Source organism: Anneissia japonica, unplaced genomic scaffold (genome assembly GCF_011630105.1).
Source record: "Anneissia japonica isolate Jap-2015-1 unplaced genomic scaffold, ASM1163010v1 scaffold1030_len608725_cov174, whole genome shotgun sequence".
NCBI lineage: Eukaryota > Metazoa > Echinodermata > Crinoidea > Comatulida > Comatulidae > Anneissia > Anneissia japonica.
In genome coordinates, this window is record NW_022753996.1 from 113,669 (window position 1) to 134,531 (window position 20,863).

General features: G+C 33.7%; 1 protein-coding gene across 2 annotated transcripts in view; it reads left to right on the forward strand.

The window, feature by feature from the left end:
- The window catches only part of LOC117123010, a 24,860-nt gene extending 8,616 nt beyond the window's left edge, over window positions 1-16,244 (forward strand). The window contains exons 2-3 of one of the 2 annotated variants that reach the window (XM_033268798.1): window positions 7,427-7,587; window positions 13,376-16,244. In XM_033268798.1, coding sequence (XP_033124689.1) covers window positions 14,013-14,774 — 762 coding nt within the window. In that variant the 5' untranslated portion in view covers window positions 7,427-7,587; window positions 13,376-14,012 and the 3' untranslated portion in view covers window positions 14,775-16,244. The remainder of the gene's footprint in view (window positions 1-7,426; window positions 7,588-13,375) is intronic. The other variant, XM_033268797.1, reaches the window with a different exon arrangement.
- The last annotated feature ends 4,619 nt before the right edge of the window (window positions 16,245-20,863 follow it).

Here is a 20,863-nt window from a genome sequence, read left to right on the forward strand (position 1 = left end):
ATAAAAGTAAAATAGATCTTTTAATGTATTCATTCCCACCTCTTCTTAGGCTTGACATCATGTAGACATTTTCTATGGTCCATGGTAAAATGAATGTTTTTATTTTAAATATTTCAAATAGTAAATTTTTTTCACGAGGCTCAAAAATTTGATGAAGGCTCAAAAAATGATCGTTAGATGTATTACTTTTTCACATTTTAGAGCCTATACTCCACCATTGTTTTTTTAAGCTTAAAATTTTTGATATTTATAAATTACATGAATTATATGTTCTTAAATTTATTTTTGATATTTATCACGGAAGAACACCCCATTCTACTAGCGATTACTTTAAAAAATATCAATCACCCACATAATACTAGATTTAACAATACTATAAATTTTGCCTTGCCAAAACCTCGTATCAGTTTAGGCCTATACAGAAATTAATTTTATGGTGTTAAATTATGGAATGATCTCCCGTTATTTACTAGAAATATTACTTATAGAAATCATTTTATTGCTGCAGTTAAAGAAAAGTTATTCTTTAAATATATTTCAGATCCACTTAGTTCAACTTATCACATACATAATGTTTAATTTTATAATTACTTTTGTTTATAATACGGTATTATTTGTTTATCTCCTGCTTCCGTTATTGTTTGTCCAAATTAATTTATTCAACTTATTGTAAATCTAGAATATTTGGTTTTTATTGTTTTTTCATCAAGAGGTGTTAAGCTTAGATTAGTTTTATTTAACTATACCTTATCACCGTTTGTCAATTATGTTATTATTATAAGTATTGTTGTTGACAATAAATTTGAAGTTTTTACATGAAACTGGCAATTAATTGTACTTGTTACTTGTTATTAATTGTTACTTGTATAGCGCCTTCCTTTACAGTTATGAAGTGCTGTAAGCGACTCTCCACAATAAGTCGAAAACATCCCCCTGAGTAAAGCTTGCACAGAACCAAACCCAAGCAAAGTGTGCTAACTTAACTAATGCATTAAAGCAGTAGGAAAATAAGAGAAACAAAAAAAAAAAAAAAAAAAAAAAAATAAAAGAAAAAAAAAAAAAAAAAAAAGCAAGCAAAAACAATAAACAAATGTGGCCCAAGCTCACAAACAGGCTGTAAACTTGCACAGCACTGTATGTATTGAGAAACAAGCCTCAATAGTCAGAACATGCCATAAAATATGAATTTCGTGTGAATTGGGCTTTTGTGTAATAAATAAAGTATAATTATTAATCTTACTATTCCTGAAGTTTGAGTTTAAAATTCAAACTGTAAAAGGCAAAATTTAGCCATTTTCAAATGGGAGTTAGTGAAAATAAATAGGAATTTTTTTTCGTGAAGAGCCAAGCATAGGGAGACATATAAAGCGCTCTGATTGGCTAATGATAAGGTGACATAATCGCACTTTTGTTTGACAGTCGCAGGGGCATCTCGCACACTCGTCAGAGCAATGCAATACACGCCAACTAAACAATCCATGCAAATGCAACTCGCCGAGTAAGCCTATCTTTATATTATGTATGACAGGTTACAGTAGGCTACCAAAGTCACAGCTGATCATGCAACTCCTAATACCCACTGCTACCAATAGGCCTAGAAAATACTGTAGTAGGGCCTACTATGAGTACAAACGAGGTCGTTTGCATTGTAAGGCCTAATAGTAGGCCCAGAGTTAGTAGGCCCTAGGGATCACAGACTTTTAGGCGAGAAATGTTATACTGTACCTTGTTTAGCGATTTCGAATAGTTAACGAACCCTCCCAAACGAAAAATAGAAATTTTAGAAAAAAAATAAAAGTGTTACATATTTTTATTATGGCTTTCACTCCCCTATCCACAAATTAGATAAATTTAAAGCATTTATCAATCTCATTAAAACACTGTTTCAATTCTTATCAATGAAAATTTTATTTTCATTTTGTCCTTCACCTAAATGCTTTTGGCAAAATCATTTTGCTAAATAATGTTTCCCTCCCACTGACGGCTTCTACAAAAAAAGTTCACTAAACAAGGCACAGTATATTCGAAAAGTCTTTACCTGTCTATGGCTGTTAATGGTAGCCAATCAATATACAAATAGTGTATAGTGATAGTAAGGCTGCCAAAAGTTAGTATTTACAACGACAGCAACAGTAATAATAATAATTAATATTAATAAAAGTTAGTGTATTGCGCCACTTCAATTTATCTTTTCTTCCTCTGAAATCTGTGCAGTTTGAATATTTTTTATTTATATACCGGTATTTATTGATCGTGTCTATTTTATTAACCATATAACATATATAGTTGGTATTTGTATCTGTATTTTAAATGTATAAATCTAAGCTGAAAAGTCAACTTTCTTCACAACTGTACAATATATATTGCTCTCTCCTTGTGCATTTACACTCGAAAAAAAATTGCGCATCTAAAAAAATTGAAACAAGTAAATTATAAAATAGTCAATAATATTAAATCTGTTATGTTATTTCTCTTTACTGTTCTTTTTTTCACCGAATTATAAATAATAAAACCAGCTTATAAATAATATAGTAAAGTGTAAAATTATCAGAGATAATTCACAGCTAATATTAAGGCAACCCTTAATTGTGTTTGTAAATATTAGCTATCAAATACAGTAATAAATATAGTAGTACAGAACAGTGACAAAAGCAGATGTGTGACCATTAGTACAGTCACAAACTTTATCTATTTTTTAAATAAATAATGCAATATCTATTTTTCCGAAGTGGTACTGTTTAAACTATTACTATTATTTGGAAAGAGTGTAATTAACATTTTTTGACTTTGAAGAATAAGTCTTTTTCAAGTTTTTGGTTTTCTGTATACACTAGGTTATGGGAGACCTTCTTTCGTTTTTGCTTCCAAGAAGTACTCAGTGGAACATTTTTCAGTACAATGTTCTCTTTGCACAAACTTCCATTACCTAACTGTGTCTTTCCTAAATGTTCTAAACTTATGTTGACATTATAGAGAACATCTGGCTTTTTACTTTGTGCATTTGCTCATGTATTTTGGTTAGGCATTCATCTGGAATTGGCTGTATTGAAGGCAGTGATAAGATGGTTCTATGCATTCTGCTATTAGCAAACGGTCTCTCAGTCAGCGTTCCATCCAGAAGCATCCCAAAAGACCAAATTCCCACTCTGTGGTATCATTTCATCGACCTAACAAAACAACAGATTCAAGTATTTAAGTGTGCTATACTGTGCATCCATTTATTATGTCATGACATAACAACATCAGCAGTTTGAGGAAATTTTTTATCAAAAAAACCTGGGTTGCTAGTTATTTGTAGGTTGGTTGATATTTAAAAATATTACTTTATTTATTCAAACATCACATCTCCAACAATAATATAAGGTGGCCAAAGACCAAATTGCATGTTACTTGTGTTACATAATATTCATTAAAAAAGGATATATAGGGGCCTATAATAAAAGACTAGACAGTTAAAATGTTGTAACATCAGAAAAAAAAGAACGAAATAGAAAAATAACAATGATAAAAAAAAATTTCAACCAATAATTTTAGCAACTGAATAATAAAGAAAGGGGCATCTCATATTGCCAAGTTTGCTGTTAGTAAAGTATAACATTATAATTTTAAAATTATAATTATAATAAAAAATTTGGAGAGCTGTGTACAATAGGTCAGGGTCTAAGCCCTAGTATAGTAGTATAGTTTGGTAGTAGGGTAGTTAAGATAGTATAATACATACTTCAAGTATCGAAATGCACGCCATCGTGTCGGGATTCAATATTTCGACATTAATTATGTCATCATCAGCATTTCTGATGATGACATAATGTCGAAATATTGAATCCTGACACGATGGCGTGAATTTCGATACTTGGAGAATGTATTATACTACTTATCTTAGATCAATCAGTGGACCTTTCGGTTTTTGTAGGATAGTTATTCATTAATAATTACCGGTATTGTATTACAGTATTGAGGTGTAGAAATAAAGGAAAAATAGACTATTTGGGCCTATTTGATTCCTCTGCTAGGTACTTTTTCAGAGAAAGAAGGCGAACTTGTCGTGCAAACTAGGCCTAGGCGTGTTGCATTGATCTTTCTTGCATCATGATTGATGATATGGGATGAGGAGGGTAGGTTCATCTTCCAACTACGCCAAGGGTAGGCCTTACCTAGACTGGGCCTAGATAGAGTCATGAGATGCATCCCTCCTTACAAATTTACCTTGATCGTTGTGTGTTGCGTATACAGTAATAATAGTGAACACTTACTCTGAGAAAATTATAGTCTGCAATCGGTGAATGAAAGCTAAAAACTTTCTTGGGATCACTTTCACTCGCACCGTATCCGTATTCGAGTGCGAGTTGGTTGAATCTTGTGCGATGATGTCATCTTATCATTAGCCAATCAGAGCGCTTTTCATGTTTCCCTATGCTTGACTCTTCGCGAAAAACCAGAAATTGAAATCCTACCGCGTAGATAGGACTTAATCAATTCGACTGCACACCCTGTAATGCCGAATGCAGATTCAAGACGTTTGACCAGAATGCAATGATCTACTATGTCAAATGCAGCAGAGGGATAAAAACAGGACAAGCATGACACCCTTGCCTTTGTCAACAGCAAGAACAATGTCAGTATAAACTTTAAGTAGGAGCAGTTTCAGTGCTATGGTGACACATATAGGCAGACTGTAATGGTTCAAAGAGTTAGTAATATTCTAGTTATTTATTGAGTTGTTTAATTAACACACTTTAAATCATCTTTGAGCAAAATGATATATTGGAAACAGGACGATAATTCATCAAGATAGTTATTAAGTTCAGTCTGTATCGGGAGGACAGATGATAAATGTTGTTTCAGCAACCACACAGGAAGTGGGTCATGGCAGTCCGACTTTGATGGACTTCGACCTATCACTTTTGAGATATCCTCGTGAGAAACAGTGTTAAAGTTGAACAAAGAGTTAGGGTTGGTAGAGGCAGGCGGAAAAGTGGGTGACTCAATTGTCTCAAGGTCATTGCTAATATCAGCAATCTTTTTATCTGGTCGCCAGGCATGACAACCATTAACCTGCTCCTTACTTATTGGCCATTCAAGAACTTGATCTTGACAGGAAAATTCTATGATTCTATGATTTGTTAGATTTCAGTTTTCGGCAAAGGCTGCCTTGGCTGGATTGATTATAATTCTTGATGTCCAATATGGAGATTGTTGTATGGGCACCAGTTAACAGATTTTGTATTCTTGAGATTTGTTGATCCTAGTTTAATTATGCTGTCCAGATAGGATCCATGATCACTTTCCTTCCAATTCCATACCAATGTTTCAGTTTTGTCGATATTAATGTGCAAGCGAAATTCTCTAAGGACTTTGCACAGAAGCTTGATCATACATTCCAGGTCTGTCTTGTTCCAGCTATTTATTACGAGTTTATTGTTTGGTGCAATGCCTCTAATAAAGTTCTTTCGGTTCACCTTCTTGATATGTCTTGCTTGAATTTTTGCAGCACCGTGGTATACCGGAGTGTTTTCTTTGATATTTGCCGCCATTGATGCCTCCATCGACGCTGCCACTGACGCATTACCTGGTCTGCGGGATACCATTCTATCATGTAGTTTAGTGTGATTTTACACCTGTAACGTGTAACGTCATGGCAAACCAATTTACTGCATTGTGCTGCATTTGAAATATCAACTTTAAGTAGTGATGTTCAGTTGATTGATTGATTGATTGATTTATTTATTTTTCACATAATGAACAAAAAAAAAATATACATGATCAAACATATTCAAAAGATCTATGTGGATGGAGACCACAATAAGTTTAAGAAAAACTTTAAGATGTGGCCACCATTAAAATAAAAATAAAATACAAAAACTGAAAACATAGACAGGTAGTCTGGTTTCTATTTTAATACATTAGGTAGAAGGTTCAATATTAATAATATTTTCAGTACATCACAAGATAATGCAGTTGAGTCTATCTTATTAACAGGAACTATAAGTGATATTTATGCAAAATTAACTGTTACAAGCACTGCAATTGTAAGGTCATAACTGCCAGTACTGTCTATCATGAAAAATTAAGTGAGCCCTCACTATTTTGATGCTGATTGATTGAAATGGTCTTGTTTTAACACCGGTCACTTAAACTTAAGGTTCAGAAGCGTCTCTGGATACGGGTTGCTACGGGTAATGAACAGTTGTGGATTTCTAGGTGTAGTTAAAGACATCTTGAAGCATTCCAAAACGATCTGTATGTGATAAAATAATTGCATGTTAACACCATGATATGTTGATCAATGGTACAAACTTTAGAAACTAAATGTTTTCAGAATTCACCAAAATAACCTGAGATTACAAATCTTCGCCCTGTTGCGCCATATTAAGTTCTGAAATAGTACTGGCCCGCTGTCGATCAGCATCATAGGCCCATCAATCGGACGAGTTTGCACGCCGTCCGGATCGCTTAATTTATACCTCCATGCTTAAAATGAATGAAACATGGTTAATCCGCTCGAATCGGCCCACGGTCAATCCGCTCGAGTCGGCTAGGACTAGTCCAACAACTCGGTCGAACGATCTGCAGGCACGAGTTGGCACCGTCAGTTACGGGCAAAAATATATAAATAACGTTCTGAATAATGCATCTTACTTCCGATCAGAACTTACTTAAAAGATGACTGAGATACATGTAATATTGTCAATGTGTAAACATTAAATTAAATCGGTCCAGCAATTTTGGAGTTATGCGCCCGGAAGTACGGCACACATACACCACAGACAGACACACAGCACGACACACACACACACACAAGGCAAGGGTAAAAACAATATTATTCATCGTGTGCCTATAATCTTAATTCTATTATTATGCCGTGGATTCTTTTTAATTAAGTTACGTAATTAAATACTAAGAAAAAGAAATTGCAAATAAACATTATCCTTTTTATAGTAAAATACAATGACAATGAAATGAGATTTCATAAATCATTTCTTATATCTTTTATTGATAGGCCTACATCCATTTAAATGCAAATTTACCTAAGTATACAAAATTAGTCACATTTTTGTTAGATAGCTAATTCAAGTAAGTTTGTATTTATTGTTTTAGTGGTTTAGTTTTTAAATTTTGACTATGCTTATGGAAATTTACTGAAATGACAAGTTGTTGGCTACCATATAGATATACTGCATCAAGACGGGACAATAATGATATAAATGTTGTAATTAATACAACAATCACCATTTTATGTAGTTCAATTGACTACAACATTTACTGTATGTGAACATTATGTATCGTGTTAATATTATGATACATGAATTGATGTTGGGTTTCGGTAAAATTGCCACGATTGAAATGTTATGGGCATGCGATGATGCATGGGTGTGACTATTATTATTAGTATTATTTTATGTTTATTATAAATTTATATTAATAGTCCACCGTTGACTGTTGACGAGAGCGTGCAGCAATTGACAATCTGGTCTCTTAGCAAGAATATATGTGCCTACTATTTTTTTTAACCAATGGTGTGAATGTTACCAAATACTCAACGAAAGGAGTCATCGGTATGAATGTCGTAGGTTGCAGTTATAACAGGTATGACGAGTGTTAACCTGATATAACAATTTTTAAATATGGATTACTGAAAATGAATATCATGGTTCTAATTTAGGTTATATAATGACGTTAGTTAATTGATTATTTGTTCTCTTGTCTAGTATTTAACTTTGGTTTGGTTAATATATCGTTTGACTAAACGTTAGTTGCATTATTCTATGACCATATCATGATACTAGGAGTTACTCTTTTATCCTAGAACCTAATTGATAATCTTATGTTATATATATGGCAAACGTTTATTATATGGATGGATGGAAACATTATTTATGATAATGATGATACAGTACGGTAAGCTCTGGGAACCAGTTGAAATTATTGGTTATGATATTGTGTATTGTAACCAAGAGTGAATGTTAATTCACAACTATGTATTATTGGAAGAATAGTTATATGAATTTAACATTCTTAAGGTTGACATTCATTGATTCATATTAAATTATTGGTTATGATATTATGCACAGTAACCAGGAGTGTATGTTAATTCATAACTATGTGTTATTGGAGGATTATAGCTATATGAATTTAACGTTCTTAGTGTCAACATCCCCTGATTCATATTAAATTATGATAATAATTTATAGTTAGCTCTGGGAACCAGTTGAAATTATTGGCTAAGATATTAGGTATAGTAGCCAGGAGTGAATGTTAATTCATAACTATGTATTATTGGAGGACTAATTATATGAATTTAATATTCTTAAGGTTGACATTCATTGACTCATACTAAGTTATAATTGGTTATGATATTATGCACAGTAACCAAGAGTGAATGTTAGTTCATGACTATGTATACTAGCATGAATTTAACGTTCTTAGTGTCAACATCCATTGATTCATATTAAATTATTGTTGTGACATTTAAATGATGGTCTGTATGCATTTAATTCTAGCGTTTTTTTTATTGAGTTAATTGACTTTAGGCGTGAGGGTTAGTTGGTTGGTTGGACAATTTAACATCATCAATTGGATAGTTAATTGGCCGAGCGGTGAAGTTAGGGGCACCGTAACCTTTAGCTATAATATCGGTGCTGATTCAAAGGGCTCACTCGCCAATGGTTCGGGTGGTGGATCAATTCTTCTCGGAAAAGGAATTTAAACCGTAGGCCCAGTGTACGCATTTGGATCGTGTACATTTTGAAGAAGCTCAATAAAATAAAATGAGAATACATGTTTCTATTTTCTGTAAATGAGAACTATAACATTCTTCGGTCACATGCCCCTTTCTTGTCTATTAGCTCTGTTATGTAGGAATATTAAAATCAATGCTGGTTGAGGAAAGTTGCCTCTTTACAAGTTGTTCAGAACATTTCTCTATGAGCCCAAAACTATCGCCAAAAGTTTTAAAACTGACCGTTGACCATGCATCTGTAATATGTACCAATCTTTGACACATGTCCGTAAAAACTAGATTCTGGTCTCAGCTTTATTAAAATATATACCATGTTTAAAATTAATTAATTTATGTTATTATACATTTCATCTTATATGAAGGAAAAATTGTACTCGAATTCACCCATCATGGTTTAATTTTATTCCAGTAGTTGGTTGTCAAGGCAAATTTAAATTCCAGCCTGTTGTATCCCGTCATTTAACTCTTCGATGGTATTGCGTGACTTGCGAACGGAAGAGATTTTAAATAGAGTACCGCTCGGAATTCCCAAATGGCCTATTCCCGGTTAGCCCCTGTACCTGTAGGATTGTCTTCATAATGGGGGGGGGGGCACTTTCCCATTTGTTCTCTGTTCATGTTGTCATGTGCTTTTATGGCTTCTTTCCATCCCCTCTAGATTTCATCTCCCTCTATTGTGAAAACTTTGTTTGTTTGGTTGGTGTATGTTTTTCCTTAACAGCATGGTCTGTAATTGGCGACTTGTGTATTATTTTCGATTAAATTTATTATTGTCTTTGTTATTAGTCCTAAGTAAGCTGGCTTTCACATCCTGTATATAAAATGAATTTTCTATAATTAATATATATTTTATTTAAATTTTTATTTTATTTATTTATTTTTTATTTTTTTATTCCTTTGTCTATTTATTTTTTATTTCATTTATTTATTCATTTTATTTATTTATTTTTGTTAATTAGGCCTAAGTATAAGTATTCACATATAAAGTGATTTTTTTTGTTGGCAATTCATTTATTATATTTTAAAGATTTTAATTAATCCAACATCTGTATAGTCTAATTGTTTCGTGTAGTTTTACTGCTTATCTCCTATAAATGGTATTAATCTGTATAGGGGAGTTGTTTATATGGGCTTATGGCCGCTCAGCAACCCTTGCTTGCTTTTTTTTTTGTTTGTTCCATCTACTTGATTGAATTGTGTATGTAATCTATGTTGCAAGTAAAATAAATTTGATTTGATTTGATTTGATTATTCGGAAGCTTTTTTTTTATATTACATCGTACCGGGTAACTCATTCAAAATCTAAATTGAAAAAAATGTTTGGTTTACTGATTGCTAATAATATACAGGTATTATCTGTATTAATATGTACACAAAGTGCAATTTCGAATGGACATGCCTTATATAATTGATCACTGCATAGGAAATTTAAGAGGTCCCATCACCAAATTTATTGGGAAGCTTCTTACATCATGTATCTCTAACATGAATTAGAAGAAAACAAGATATATATAAATTTGTTTATTCACCTTTGAATTTTATAATCTGTCATAAGTATTTTATGTTTCAATTGAGTTAGCATTAATAAATCTGTGGTGATGTCATCTCTTTTATTTGCACTGAATATTCCTATTCCCGACTGATCACTCTATCATACTCTATCGATATAGTGCCTCCGATTTGTTTGCTTCTCGCGTGCAAAAAAGCTCAAAGCTGGGGTGTTTTTACTACTGTACATCGCGATGGAATATTTCGTTGCTAGGCAAGCTATGAACGCACACAGCGAACCTAAAACATTTTCCCTGTTAACAGGAATGAAGCCTAGACCGGAGGCAGCTCCCCCTTATTGGGGGCCCGGGGCTCTGGCCCCCGGCCCCCGCTGGCGTCACCCCTGGCGAAGAGTGCCAGTGCGCGTACACTTGATGTGACCGATGCAGGATTTGGCGGTAAGAGTGCGTGAGAATTGCGGCGAACTTTTTGAGAATATGGGACATCTAGGTGCTCGAAAATTGCACTCTTCATACCTTAAAATCTTACCGGTAATTCATATCATACAATACACCAAGTATTTTTCTTATTACAATTTAGGGGTTGCGATAGCCCCGTCTGCACCCCCTGCATCTGCCCCAGACTTTGTACGTGAAATTGCGCAGCTACTGAATACACATAGTCATCACTGAGCAACCAGCACTTTGATGGTGGATTTATGATATAGGGCTTATTATACCGCTTTACAGGCCATAGAAAAGGTGATGGAAGTCACAAAATATATAGACGAGTAATTTCGTACACTATAGGAAATAGAAGCCTTAGAAACCATTATTTCCTTCAAAAATTTTTTCAGGAGTATGGATCTTTCGGCTTCTATTTTCTATAGTGTACTCAAAACCTGACTAACTTGCTTAATAGAGCTACTTAATAGATGGAACTAAAATCAGCTCATTAGGCTCTATATTTACCAAGATGTGGTCAGTTAAACGTGCAAGGTATCGCTAATTAGCCCAAACTTCGTTAGCGCGTATTTCACTAATTAAGAGGCCTAGAGCAAAATATTTTCATTTCTCATCGTTTCTCATTGGTCCCAACCACATACTAAATTTTAAGCAAATTCTAAAAAAGAATAATGCTTTTTTTTTGGTTGATTTGACATGGAATTACCATACTTTCTCAAAAATGCCCAGTTCAACTTCTATAGCTTATTTTTCTAAGATTCTTATATTATTTCGTTCGCAAATTATTCAGATATCCGGTACGTTTCTATACGAAAAAATTATGTCATTGAAGACCTCATACGTCGGTCCACATTGGTTAGAATGATAAAACACACATGCACTAGATAAATAAGCATAGACTTAAATACAGCACGGACATTAAGTATTCATACTTCCCATCAGTGTCTTCGTCACGTGACCATACATTAAGTAGTTGCCTGAAGCAGTTTGTGAATTCAAACAAAGAAACGTGGACAGTAATAAAGTTTGTATCCTCCTATACGTATAACTAAATATAAACATGGTGATTGAAAACTCTTATTAATTTCTTTCAGTTCAGTGCGATGTAAATGTATCTAATCTTCATTCAAATTATCAGCACACTGTCCCGTGGGCATGCGTTTCATTCGGCACTAGTCTAAACGCGGGACTGATTATAGCGATTAATTACTAAAATGAATTTATCTCCCGAGATTACTTTCTAATCAATGATAATTAGAAACATTAGCGTAGAATAATATGCAGGAGGTTTTAATGACTCTTCGGTGCACGCATATTTTAATTGTTGACATCAGGCTTTGATACTCTTATTTAAGGATGTATTTTTGCTTTATTCACAGCGTACCGTAAGGTATGAATAACCCAAACATATAATTTTACTGTATTGAGATTTAGGTTCTAGTAATGACATCGTCGACGGTCGTCAATTCAATTATTGATTCATTAATTCAGCATAACCTCTAGCTCAATAAGCCAAGGGCTGTCTCTTATACACATCTAGATGTGTATAAGAGACAGATATATATATATATATATAGTAATAGTAATAGTAATAGTGTTGTATATACGAATTATATATCTAATTATATATAATAATAATATTGAGATATCATATATAGATTTACTCCTTATTAATTTATTTGTTTATTTATTCTGTATATTTCATTATATAGGCCTACAGTGTTTCTTCGGTTGTTAAATTAAATATGCAGGATTGCAGAATTTTCTTTATCAGTTAAATTATCAATTTGTCACTACATTCCATGGATTATTCCTTATTTCATTCATTTATTTAATTTGTATAAAATTAAAGAGCTTTTAACAGTTATTAGGGAACACATATTGTCTATAAGAACGTAAAAGCTGTAAGAAAGAAATGTATATTGTACATTTTTCTTTCTTACGGCCGCTTCCTGGTCCTTTACATCCGGTTTGCTCTTTCCAGGGAGCATTGCTCCCTACTACTGTAATTCCAACAACGATTCTTTTTTTTTCGATCATTGTCTTTATTATCTGTAACTTGACAGATTGTAAAGTTTTAAACATATCTACTGCTTATGTTTTCCATTCTCTGCAGTGTAACCATACATGTTTTTAGCATTTCTAATTTTGCGATAGTACCCAAAACGTCTCAGAATCCCCTTCTCAAACAATTTCATGTTTTTCAGTTTATGACAGAGGACATAATAAAGACAATTTATGTAAATCCAACTGTATAAGTATATTAAAATTATATTTAAAATACAAATCTTATTTTAGAATCACCTAAGGCTGTTTCATGAAAACGTACATGGCTGATATCTAATGAATTACATATTCATAACTTCGCTAATATTCAGCCAATTTCTATTAAATAACTGTCTTAAAGAGTAAAATATATAGGATAATAACATAACAGAATGAATCTTGAATTTTCAAATAAAACGAAGGGTTTTTCCAAAGCCGATCACATTCTAAAATAAATATCACAATAATATTGTAAATCATCGTAGTAAAATGACCGGTATGTATATTGTGTTAGAATAGTCCAGTTGGGACGTAAACGTTCCGATAGGTATGAGTTTGAGCAGACGATTGTAATAGATTAGATGCACCTGCCAGGTAAACCGCAATTTATTCACTTTCATTTTGTCATTTATTTCAGAAAGAATGGACTTATCTCACACAATATCCTGGTGATAAACGTGGAAGCAGCTATCGTAATTTATCTCGTTTAAATTGATCTTGTAACCTTTTTATTGGTTCGCTCATTTCCACATTCCTTACAAGCGCATACGTACGTTATTTCACTCAGAAGAAAAATAATTGAAATGGCAAAGCAATGAATGGCTGTTTATTCTCTGACAAGACTACCATAAGCCGGTCGACATTTTAATTGTTAAATTTTTACCAACAGATTCATTTTGTATATTTTTTTACATAATATTGCATTGGCTAATTATGCTATACTTGGTACATTCCATTACCTGCAATGGGTCATCTCACAAAACATTTACTCCTATCATCGAAAATAAGATCAGGCGTATAAAATTTCCAATTTTGTGGGCCAAATCTTAGAGGCCATTAATGCAGATTATTATACAAAAAATATTTCTGACTGCTCACATAATCTGATCGTTAACGCTTTTCTTGAATATTGCGATCGATGGGTACTTGAAAGATAAGTGACAGTGTTGAGCTATTAAATTGTCGACATAGCTGTAAATTTTGTAGTTTGAAATAGCCTGAAAAGCACATATGTTGTATGTATTTATATTTACTGAAACTGTGTATACTCCACTATGGATTCTACGAAATCAAGCGTTATTATATCCACTACAGAAATCAGCGTTAATGTTTCGGACGTTTCAGAGTCGGATTCCACAGAAGAGCAAACACCGGCGTTTTTAGAAAAAACTAGCACTGCTAGTCAGCAAAGAATACTCCTCAATTTAGATGTTGGTGCTGTCACACGAATGCGGCGCAGAAGCGCGCCATCCCTCAAAAGTATCCAGGAATCACCGGTAGAGAAACATTTGTCGAAACCGTTGCTTCTTGCAGATATCAATAGACCTCCAACCCCAACCACAAGTAAAAACTTTCTTTCACGACCGTCTAATGTCAGACATCGAAGAGGATCATGTCCCGCAATCCTAGAACCAATAAAAGAGGGACTTTTCAGTGAGCATGATAAGCAAGCCACTGCTCGGGCTTCTAGTCTATCACCAAATCTTAACCGACAGAGGCGCAAGAACAGTGCTGACCAACCACACGTCGGGCTAAGCCAAGGGTTAGTTATTACTGACCATCAGTTTCGCCTACGCAGCAACTCATCGCCTATCTCAATTGAGACAAAGAAGCCCCTAGCAGTGGAAACACTTTTTCCTAGGCCTAGACGCAATAGCTTAGGATGTGCAACACTTGATGAGCTTAAGGGGCAATACAAACTCTTAGACTCCCGATCAAAGGTACAGGAGGAAGAGGTCAGCATAGACTCTTCGTCGTGTAACTTTAACTTGTTAGAGCCGACTTCAAATGTAATGCATTTATCAGAGTCTGCATAAACAAAAGCGCATCGAAAAACTTTTTAGCTGCTTACCAATTTTGTAAATCAAATAATATGATTCTTAATCAATGGTAGCATTTATCATGAGATAGAAAGTATTATAGTGGCACGACTCTCGTTCGTATTCTTGAAACGGAATTTACTTCTAGTTCGAACTAGGCTTTCAACAAGCACTAGTTGCAGCATTTGAACTTTCGATTATTATTCATTAAAAAAAGCTCTATACTAGTGTTTTAGTTCGAGTAGAGTAGTGCGGTTCAATACATCTTGCAAGCAGGTGCAAAAAATCTTACAGATCGATGTCAACATCGGATTTAAAAGCAGACGAAGTTTTTTATGCGATACATCAAGCACTCGTCTTAGCTCTAGGTTAAAACATATTTTCTCGTAATTTTGCTCGATATGAATTTATGGCCGTTGCTGACATACAAACTAAAGGATGGGATGAGAGCTGTAATTTTGATAAAAAGCCTTAACCCACCATCGAGATACGCCTGTCCGAAGACCGACCGAATTGGGTAAACTTTTAGCAATTATTTCTTTTACGTACGTGGCTTTCTAACAACAAAAATATCGTCATTTAAGACCGAACTGAAATGTTTTCTTCATGAATTACACTTAGTATGATAATGCTGCATATGCTACAGTTATAACTTCTTGCAATGAAGCATGAGGTACAACAATTCGTATTTAACGAGGTAAATATTTCCCTAGATAGGTAGCAAGGTCATCTTAGTTTAGTTATGATAAACTGAGTTTAGTCTTAGGAATATGAAGTGAAGCTCATTGAAACTGGTTGTTAAAGATCATTAAGAGTACGGGCGTCAGCATAGTACTACACATACCATGCTGAAGTCTTTCTGCGTTTGTGAAAATGCACATTACATATAATAGACTTACATGCTATAGAATTGATTTGTTTCACCTTAGCTTTCAGAACTTGGTGCTATTAGTTAATTATCTTATAATATTACTTTTATACTTCATTGTATGGTATATGGTGCAAACATAGGTGGTATGAATATGAACAATCTAAATGTTTCATTACGTAGGCCTATGCCTATGTTACCTTTAAAAATCAATACCGTACATTGCACTGTATTTTGATCACGTCATTTTCAACTTTGAAAATGAAATTATGTGTATGTTATTTGTATTCTAATGTTCTTCTTAAAGCTATTTTTATAAATTTCTTTACAAAAACGTTGTTACAACTGAACTGAGAAACTGAACTTGTCTTTCAAACGCAGTATATAATGTAAAATGTTACCCTAATGTGACTTTACTGTGATTATTTATTTCATAAAAATTAAAAGATGTAAAGTAGGTGCTGGTGCTAGATCAAACTTATGAATATGGAAAATCCAAATAGCATCATTTTCTTTTCGTAAGTGTATGCTTTTAATAGAAATACTCTAAAAAATAATGTTTTGTCTCTTGTATTAAATGCTAAATTTGAAACATCGAATATTGTCGTCTACAGTTTGAAAGTACTGTACTAAAATTGACTCACACGCTGTATATTTATGGACTAATCGAATACTGTAGTGTCGTAGACAAATACCTACCTGTTCTCATCGTAGTGACATTTTATTGAAATATTAATCGATCGTGACCTATAATAAATATTTCCGAATACACAATTATTATCATAAATTATTCTAATATTAATAAATACACATGAACAAATCTGAAACTTGGCATTCGATTAAAAAAAATATACAGTTATTTTCTTCTAAAATTAAAATTTTAATTTTATTTATTTGTTATGAAAATCTCACATCAAGTTAGCGAGTTCATAAAAACATTGCGATATAAAATTATATGCATAATGATTAAAATACTTTAAAAAAAAAGGCGTGCAAATATGTATAAAAAGTGAACATTCAGATTGTTTTGAATAAAGACAACTGAAAAACAGATTAAATTTTTAGAATACACGCATAAAGAGATGCAAAATAAAATTAAAAAAATTGAAAGTAAATAGAAATTGAAATTTAACAAATTGCACAGAAACATATTAATTATATTAGGTATGTATATTAAATTAATGATATTTTTGTTATTTTCATTATTTATCATGATTAAATTACAAAATGGTACAAAAATATAATTTTTGATTTGAAAATAAACATTGAAAATGAAGAAAAACCCCTAAAATTGAACAAAAATGTACATTGGTTGTGGTATTTTAAAACTATCAAATCCAATTACAAACATTATTTTTATTGGGTTCAGATTTAATTTCGGTTGTCGACAATCTAATGGTTTGGTTTGACAACGTGTGATTCAAATGAGATGAGATAAACTTTAGTCATAATTTCAGCGAAGAGAAATGAATGCTGACTGTCTCTTATACACATCTAGATGTGTATAAGAGACAGAGTTGCAGCATTTGAACTTTCGATTATTATTCATTAAAAAAAGCTCTATACTAGTGTTTTAGTTCGAGTAGAGTAGTGCGGTTCAATATAATAATAACTGTTAAACAAGAGTCGCTGAACTAGAAAACTGACACGATTGAATGCATTTCAAGACAATCAACAACTTGATGCATCTAATATTTACATACAAATTAGCGGCACAAATATTGCTCAACGTAGAAAAAAAAAATGAATTAGACAATTTATTTTACGTTTTTCAGCCAAATACATCTTTTATTGATTTATTTCTGTTGAAAGTAATTTCCATAAACACTTTGTTTGTATTTCAGTAAAATTTTCTTTTGGCTAAGCTTGCTACCGTTTATTTAGGGAGCAGTTGGCGCAGTAGTTGCGTATCGGTTTCTCAACCTCGTGGTCAGGAGTTCGGACTTTCTCTGTGCATTTTGCTGGTGTTCTTGGACAAAGCATCCTACTATCCCGATTTTGTCAAATCAAGAGCAACACAACAATTGTTTGGTCTAGTCGGGGAACAGTTGAATTAATTTCACTGTTCCCTGGTCTAACCTAAATGCACCATCTTCCGTTTTCCTGTATTAGATGACAACAACCGTTTCCTGGACAAGTTGAATAAAAGTTGTTCGATAATTCTGATTTTGGGCCGAGGCAACTATATACGTGTGGTTTCGTCTGCAAAAAAGCTTAATATTTGTCTTGAAGTAAGGAGAAAATCATTTAAAAATGATGAAAACAGAAGCGGATCCATCACAGATAATTGCGGAACTTCCCTTGTAATATATCTTTTCACTCCTCTCATTTACACATTATTTTCTACCGGTAAAGCAGTTTGTCCACTTTCGGTGTTTAAATTGGTCTGGTAGAGACGCTGAGGGCACACTTTACTGGCAAGCAAAGGATTCGCTAAGTGTAGGACAATTGCGCAGGAAATCAAGATACTTGTTGTGCTAAAATAGGAAAGCTACCTGAATGAAATTAACATATGACATAGATTTGTATATTAGAAATTGAAAACCAAAATATAGTTTTCTATATTTATTCAATATTAAAGGCAGTGGGGAAATCGTCGCAGCAATCGCAATTGCTGAGTTACACAGCAACTAAGGAATAGTTAGGCCTAATGGGGAATCTGGATTCTGTATCCGTTTAACTTATTACTGACCGACGTAATGCCAATCCTACCAATTTTATAAACAAGCTGTTTACATGTGAATGTCAATTAACTTTATCATGAATGTAGATTCATGAATGACCAAAACATTTGTCAAAGAATTTGGGTGATAAAATATCAACTACTATAGAAATACAACAATGGATGAAATAAAAAAAGAAAGCGTATGTATGCATCCAAATCATAAAGGTCATTAGAGCAAAGGTCAAAAGATGACGGCATCAAGCCGTGCAGAAGGTGTGGAACTAGACATGATAAAAGAGAATGTCTGGCAAATCGTGCCACAATTAAGGCAGGCCAAATAATTCTGCAATGCTGTTTAGATCCAGTAGCAAAATGGTAAATAATATACAGATTGAGAGATTAATTTTTCCATAGACAGTCACAAAACATGGATCATGAATGGAAATCAACGTTGGAGATAAATAATTTTCAGTGGTTTTCATCCACGGCACATGAGTTCAGATCCACCAACCACTGCATGTGTTCCAGGAATGTGATCGCATTGGTATAGGTAAGGTATACAATGAAATCTACACAAATTTTACAAATGTGCTTAAAGGCTTTGGATGTCTCCAAAGAGAACAAGGGCTCTGGCTGGACGACGTGTTTTTATTGTGTATATTTTTTTCAAAAAGACATTTTAACTTAATGTATATCAAATAATAAACTTACCTTCCATAGTTCCATAAAATTGTTACGATCAGATTAGTTTGAGGCTCTAAAAGTATCAGCAGAAGTTGATGCAGAAAACAGATGTCCACCAGCCTACATCCAACGAAAAACAGGCGCAAATGGCAATCATCAACGTAATCGTAACGGTCGCGTTCGCGTAGATATTGTCACGTGACGCTTGTTGACGAATCAGTAATTGTTTTCGATGTTCTTATACGTTAAAGAAAATAATTATCCTGAATAATTGGTTCAAATTTTATTGTTACCTATGGTAATTGTTTGGGCCTAGCATTAGGTATTTGGTCTTTCTAAAATATGTAATTTTTTTAAACGTTTTGTGTTAGCTGGGATCAGAGAGATAGTGCAACACCAGTACAGCATTCTTGTAGAAGGTACCTTTTCCCGTCTGAAGTCAGCTGAAAGAGGGTTTAACAGGATGCCGAATATGAGTGTGATCCAGGGACGTAGCCAGAATATTAAAAGGGTCGGGGGAGCCGTTATGCGAGATACGTATGACCCCGGCGGGGTCCAGGGTACGAACACCCCCCCATGTGAAGTAGCGCACTCTGAATTCGTTTTAAGGACTGTTTTGAGAGGATAAAGTGAAAATTGTATTAGACATATCATAAATAATATTAGTGGGCCCAGCAATAATTCTAATAAATCAACAGAATCCATGAATTCGAAAGACATGTGTCCCAGGGAGGGATTTTCACAGACTGAGGAACCACCCACCTCAGCCCCACCATGGTTGGGACTGAGGTAAGAAGATTTATGATTAGGGCACCTCTAGATGGCCGGAAATTACACTTTCATACTTAAATTTGAATATATTTTCCTTTTTTTTTCCTCAAAAAAAAAAAAAAAAATTATCTAAAATAGTCATAATCACGAAAAAGGGCATGAAAAACCAGATCACGTTCTAAAACAAATTTATGCCCCCTCTCCTCAGCAGTCACAAGACATACTCTGAGTCAGGTGCCGACTCGATGCAGTTTAATGTCATACCCAGAAGGGCGCAGATCTGTTTTTTAAGGTTGAGGGGGAGGACATTTTGTGAGTCGGCACCGACCTCAGACTCACCATGGTTGGAGCTGAGGAGCGAAAATGTGAGGAAATAGTACCTAGATGGCCAGAAACAAAACTTTTAGTAAAATTCATTATCATCACATCACCGTTACCGGTAGTCCAAATGAAGCGCCAACAAAAAAAAATCTCATGGTCTTTTTTATCAGGGATTTTCTGCAACCAACAAGATCTTATTAATGTATGTGATATACCATAGAAAACAAAGCTTAAAAACATTGTCTTTGAGTATGTTCTTTACATACTTCAAAACCGTGATTTCACAACCACCTCAGCCCCACCATGGGTAGGGCTGAGGTGTGAAAATTTAAGGAAATAGTACATCTAGATGACCGGAAATCACACTTTCACGTAGTAAAATTCATCATCATCACACTATTACATAGTCAAAATGAAACGCCAACACATTTCTCATGTACTTTATCAAAGATCTACTTGATATCCAGGACAACTTGACCTAACTATAATTTAATATATAAGCTTATAACTATCATCAACACCTTTATTTTTCGCCTTTAGCACAATTTCCTTCACATTTTGATATTATTAATATTACTATCAATTATCATCATCATCATCATCATCACCATTATTATTATTATTATTGCTAATAGTATAGTATTATTAAACAATAGGCCCTAATTTAAAGAAGCTTGCAAAAGGATAAAAACCAAACTGAGCCATACAGTATCACGTTTCTGTATCTTAAAAGACTTGGCCTGGGATTTATGGATTTTTAAAAATCACGCTTAGACA